Source organism: Prenolepis imparis, unplaced genomic scaffold, assembly GCF_030444845.1.
Source record: "Prenolepis imparis isolate NDT839.2.m4 unplaced genomic scaffold, iyPreImpa1.0 SCAF_5, whole genome shotgun sequence".
Classification (NCBI taxonomy): domain Eukaryota; kingdom Metazoa; phylum Arthropoda; class Insecta; order Hymenoptera; family Formicidae; genus Prenolepis; species Prenolepis imparis.
In genome coordinates this window covers 6,022,947-6,029,187 of record NW_028141163.1, presented here as the reverse complement: position 1 = coordinate 6,029,187, position 6,241 = coordinate 6,022,947, and the positions used below count along the sequence as shown (strand labels likewise).

Sequence of the window (6,241 nt, the reverse complement as noted above, 5' to 3'; positions counted from 1 at the left end):
GGCAATTGAATTAGTCGAACACTTTTGGCATTTTTTTCTTAGTCCCGCGGTATTCTGGTAAGTTTTATATGTAAATGAGGACACTCTTTGCGCGACATTGTACGTGTCATCTAATGTCGCATGTACGTGCGTGCGTAGGAAACTGTCTCGGTATATTTTCAATCCACGCAGCTCGATCATCAGAAAAGTCCTTGCTCCTTGTATCATTCAAAGTTTCTTCTATCTATCTCTCTGTTTTTCTCTCTATCGCGGCGATCCTTTCTATAATAACATATCAAGTCCGTTCCGCGTGTGTGACTTTTTGTTCTCCGATTCTCAGTCTTCCATCTAACGTTTCGCGACACACATTTGCTTGCACTCTAGTTCACATTCTCTCTACCAAAACTTTCTTTCTCTCTCTTTCTGTTCCTACTCTGTACAATCTGGCAGTGTGTCTTACAGATCCTTTGGATTTGACTTGGCACAAATAACAGAGTCTTTAGTAAAAAAGGCACTATTTTTGTAAAGCGAAATAGTCTTGCTCGAGACATCCTAATTTTGTTTTCCGCGAAACATGCAGATCTCTATCAAATGGAAAATATTGGGGATATAAAGGATTCAATTCGGCGTTTTTTTTTTACGAATTTTGGCGAATTTTTTATTTAGAGTTATTTTGATCTACCTGTCGAAAATTTAACACAGACGGTGTACTTTCGAAGCCGAAGCTGCGTCGTGCTTTTTTTATAGAAAAGTTTGGCTGTGTTGAATATTTGAAATTTGAATCTCTTCCTCTCCATTTATTATGAAAAGGAAATAATTTCGTAATTTACAATTTCATAGCGTATCACACGATCTTATACGTATGTACAACTATGTAAAACGCAATTTAATTTGAGGGAAAAATCTTTTTTTTATCCTGCCATTTATTTTATAATCATATAAAAACATTGTCAGTCTTATAGAGTTTTACTGCAAAAGCATGTGTACATTTTTGCATATTTCAAAGTCTGAATGTTGTGCGAATAATTCGCGACGAGAAGAATGAAATACGCGTGGATATCATGTTAAGATGAGAAAGATGATCGCATGAGTGATCATGAAATGAGGAAGATTCGCGGAAAAAGATAGTGTTGCTTTACTATAAATTACGATCAATTTCATACACATTCTATAGCTATTGTAATAGTCATTCGCCAATCTGACGAATAATCAAAAATGCTTCTCGTGCTTTTTACTTTCGTAATATTTCATTATATAAAGGAATATACAGATGTTTTAAAAAATGTACAACAATAGCAACTTTATAGAATTTATATTAAATTTTCATGTTATATATGGCAATAAAAAAATAATAAAAATTGAATTTTTTTAAAAATCTGAAACATTTTATTTATACAAAAATTGAATGTGATAACTCAATTTTGAAATAAAATTTACACATTTTAATCTGAATATTTTAATTTATTTAAATATTACGTTTTATTATCAATTCAGTATCAACATTTTGTAATTTTGATAAAATTCAAGTTGCATTAAAATAATCCATAATAAAAATAATAAAAAAGTTAAAATAATAGAAAAGTGATGATAGATTTAATAAAATTTCTATCGTAAAAAAAGAATTGTACCTTCTAATCTAATCTAATTGTCCCTACTGATGTACACTTTTCTGAACATCTATACAGAAGATAATCGTTAGGTTGCCTCGCAATTATCTATTCTGGTCCGCAAAAGACAATGATACACCAACGCACATTTTAATCCCGTTGGTTTAAACACACGCTTTTGTCGCGCGTTATCGAGACGAAGCATTCCGTCCAACTTTGTGGCATTCGGCAAAAAATGATTTCGTGCAGTCTACGGTTCCGTTTGTGAGTATCAATTAGTCCGAGCTCGCTGCTAAAGTTGTAAAACGCATACAAATGTCCAGTCGCGCGGGTTTTATTAACCGTCAGTGGTGTACATTTATATAGTAATAATAGTATATATATATATGGATATCAAAATTTTGAAAAGACATCTACATGATCATCAAAAAGTGCGTTTCCTGCGTACGATAGAATAGCGTATATAGGAGGAGGCAAAGGAAAGAAACCTTCGCTTTCTGTACCTTCGATGCGCATCTGCATTCTCAGATAAGCATTTTCTTAAAAAATGGTTATCACCGCCAACGCCTATAAAAGCGGCATCATATAGGTGTATATATATATATATATACGCTGGATTTTCGTTCATGTTTTTTGTGTTTGGTTTTTGAGAAATAGAAATAAGAATCTCCAATTTTTTCGCGCGCGCGTAGCAATCGAAAATGTATAGAATTGTATGATATCTATGCAAGAATTTGTATGATATCTATCTTTCGCACGATCGGTGAACGACGTACGGCTTCGAAACAACCTCTCTCTTTCTCTATCTCCTCTTTTTCGTTACAACAATAAAACTCATTTTATCACAAATTTAACGGGAAATACAGTAGCTATTTGTTTATATATAGAACGCGTTTATATGGAAGTTTATTAATTTAGTAATAAAACTTTCTTGACATTTAGCCACCATTTAACGTTAAATGTGCAATAAAAATATGAATATAATAAAAGTCCTTCCCATACACTCTCTCTTTCTCTCTCTCGTTTTGTTTTTTTTCGCTCTTTATCTCTCTCTACCCTTAATTCATTCAGCAATATTTCACTCTGTCTTGGATACTAATGTGCATTCTCTCGTTCTTTCTTTCACTTTCGTCATCTTCATTGAGAGCTTTCGATTGAGACGTTAAAGGTATAAAAAAAGAAACGATATATACACACAAATCAATTTAGTAGACGTTATGACATTGACACAGCCAAATCTTTGTTTATTACAGTTGCTTTATCTCTGTTGCCCCTCTCGAATTTACGTGATGTTATTCATTGCCAGAGTCGGTTTAAGGCTTATCGTAATCACCGCAGTTACTAGATAAAATCTTGCTTAATTTTTCCAATATATTGTAATTTAAACTACAGAGTTGAAATGATAAAAGTAAATATTGAAGGAAAGAAAGTCGTTTTTAAAGTTTGGCGAGCAAAGCAATTTTTATCAAATTTTCTATTATATATATATATATATATATATATATATATATATATATATATATATTCGTGGCCAATTGTCTAATATGTACAGCGGCCCCTGTATCATACTTTGCGGGGAATTCGATTCTAACCGACTCGGTTTATCTTAATTTTTATTTTACCTTGACGTTGTTTTTTTCCTACCTTCTCTTCGTGTTTCTCTGTCCTCGCGTGATTAGGAAGCAATAATCCTCGTCGTATATGCGTCCTCTTTCTTCCCGTTCTCTTTGCTTTCTCTCGCCGCCAAACTCAATGAACACTTGGTGGATATTGCGCTTATGTATTGGTGTACTGGACGATACTCCGTGATCGCGACTCGCGGAGTCCTTTGGCAAATGCGGCTTTCTTTCCAACGTTCATTCTCCTGACTAACTGATTTTATTCGTTATCGTAAAGGGGATGGGGTCAGCGATGATTACCGGATAATGAAAAGCGAGCAATCGAGACAACGCGCGTTCGAACGCGCGTATATAAGAGATATGCATTGATTCTGTTTTCGTAAAACTTGATTAAAATCAGAGATTCACCATACTTGCGGCGATCCTACTTGTTAAACCACTCTGGAGTCGTCCAGTTCACTTGTTCCTTACAATATTACACCGCTGATTGGCTGACATGCGTTATTTATCGCAGTTAGATATACATTTTCTCCGCATAGTATAACTGTAATAATCTAATCTATTTTTTTTCTTATGTAACAAACACTAGCTCTCCGTGACTCCTGTGTAACTCGGGAGAGGAAAGGAGTATAACAACATGCCACGATATCGGTATTATTAACGAAATGGATTCACGCGAATTGTAATTTTATAATGCGATTCCCTCCCCCTCCCCCCGCCCTCCAGCATATAATGTGTGTATCGCCTCTTTTGTGCATGTACAAAAAATACATCGCGTCTTGTTCAGTCCGTTACAAATGTACATGCGAGAATAATAATAATAATAATAATAATAATAATAATGATAAAAATTAAACTAACCGAAATAATCATTGCGCGATAATAATAGTAATAATAATTGGAATAATAATACTTAGCATCGTTATTATTACTATCATTATCATTATGTATATGGGTACATAAGTGTGTTCGTGTATGTATGTATGTATATATATAATTGAAATGTGTATTTCATCCTAATATATACAGGGTGTCTCACCGTACAATACTTTACGAGCGTGTTTTAGAGGTGAAATAGATTATAAGCGATCATAACTCAAAAACTATTGCAGCCTCAACATTTTTGTATTAGAATTTTTTACTCTATTTCATCTCTAGAACACACGCTCATAAAGTATTGTACGGTTGTAGGACACTTTGTATATACGTAATATTTTTCTTTCACTCTCTCTCCCTCTCTATGTACAAAGTAAACAATGAATATTACACCGCTCGTTAATTTTTTTGGATCCCCATTCTCGCAACGCGTCCGAGTAATATCACGGAGATATATCGCAGAAATCCCAACAGATTTTATATAATCGACGTAAAAAGTCTTTTCTCTTCGCCATCCTGTTCATCACGCATAAAACTTTTCGAAATTATCGCGTCGCGCGAAAAAACACGCGTTCCCCACACGATACGAGTCGTCAAGAACAGTATTGATATATGTATAACATACATATACATATTTATATATATTTATATGCATATATACAGAGTGTCTTACAACTTTCGTACAATACTATATTAGCGTGTTCTAGAGATAAAATACAATCAAAAATTCTATCCATAGATTTGACAGATCGATACACGTATATGATTGTAGTTTGGAGTTCTAAAATATCATTGGCAAACTTTCCTTGTCTATAACGTAAAAACTATTATAAAATTTTTATTAGAATTTTTAATTTTATTGTACCTCTAAAACATGCTAAAGTATTGTACGAAGGTTGTGGAACATCCTGTATATACGTTTCTCCTCTTTCCTGTCAACTTTAGAATTAGCAGCATAATCCTTCGTCTATCTCTTATAATTACAGCGTCTCTCGATAGTAAAGATAGTAAGTAATGATAATAACAGTAGCAGTATACACAACTCCTACTGGTATCAACGAACACTAACGTAGCACAAAATTGTGGCGGTAATAAAAGTAAAAATAAAACGTGATGGGTATCGCTTATAAATACGATTTTTTAAGAATCTAATTTCTATCGTTCGCGTATGTATACGCGTATGTATACGCGTATGTATACGTTAATATAGATATACATATATATATATTTTATATTTATATATGTATATATGTATATATATATATTTCTCTCTCTATGTATATGTATAAAGATTCATCGCCAACGTACAAATTTTCAGTCGGTTTCGCGGCGCGGCACCGCGACGAAATTTCTCTCTACTATTATACCCTTCTTGCCGCAAACAACAAACACGCTATTCCACATTTACGCGCGTGTGCACGCGCTGGCACGTCTCTTTCTCTCTATCATATCACATACACACCCTCCTTATTGTGGTGTAAAGAGTCTCACATATACAATATAATGTATACATATATATGTATATAGTTCTCACCAAATCTTTTGCAGTCTCGCGTTTTGCATGATACATGCCCATTGGGAAAAATGAAAATGCTCGCACGTTTGCGTGATAACAGATTCGCGCCACTCTCTCGCGTTTACGAGGCAGATAGAAAAAGTTCTATAGACATTCGACAGATCGACAAGAGAATTCCGAGGGGGAGGAGGAAGAGGGGCGATGTCGAAACGTGCGTCATTTTTCCGATAGCAGCGAGACACGCGGTACACAACTATATATATATATATATATATTTTATTTTATAGTAATAAAACTGAAGATTCGCGAAAGTTGCGTGGAGAATTTGCGTGCTACTTGCGTGACTCCCGACACGCTCATTTTGGTACACGGTAGTAACGCAGAACGAGATAGCCCAGGGTTCGGAAAACTATCAGAAACGCCAAGAGCACCGCCGTGTTCGCCCAAAGTGGTAGATTAGAGCCCCTGACCCCACCTTGACTCTCCAAAATCGCGGAAACTGGTATCGTCGTGCTGTTTCTGCACTCGGCAAATTTACTCGGCTGCGAGCATCTGTCATACAGAAGACATACGCAAATCTATCATTTCACTCTTATACGCGTTTTTGATATATTATTAACACGGCTACTATTGAATATATAATA

The 6,241-nt window shown here is 34.8% G+C and overlaps 1 protein-coding gene across 1 annotated transcript in view; it reads right to left on the bottom strand.

Annotated features, from left to right (window-relative positions):
- Nucleotides 1-4,193: 4,193 nt before the first annotated feature.
- Nucleotides 4,194-6,241, bottom strand: part of E23 (ABC transporter G family member E23) — a 120,266-nt gene continuing 118,218 nt past the window's right edge. The window contains exon 13 of the mRNA XM_083037432.1: nucleotides 4,194-6,149. Within this exon, the coding sequence (XP_082893558.1) occupies nucleotides 5,954-6,149 (196 nt within the window). The 3' untranslated portion in view covers nucleotides 4,194-5,953. The remainder of the gene's footprint in view (nucleotides 6,150-6,241) is intronic.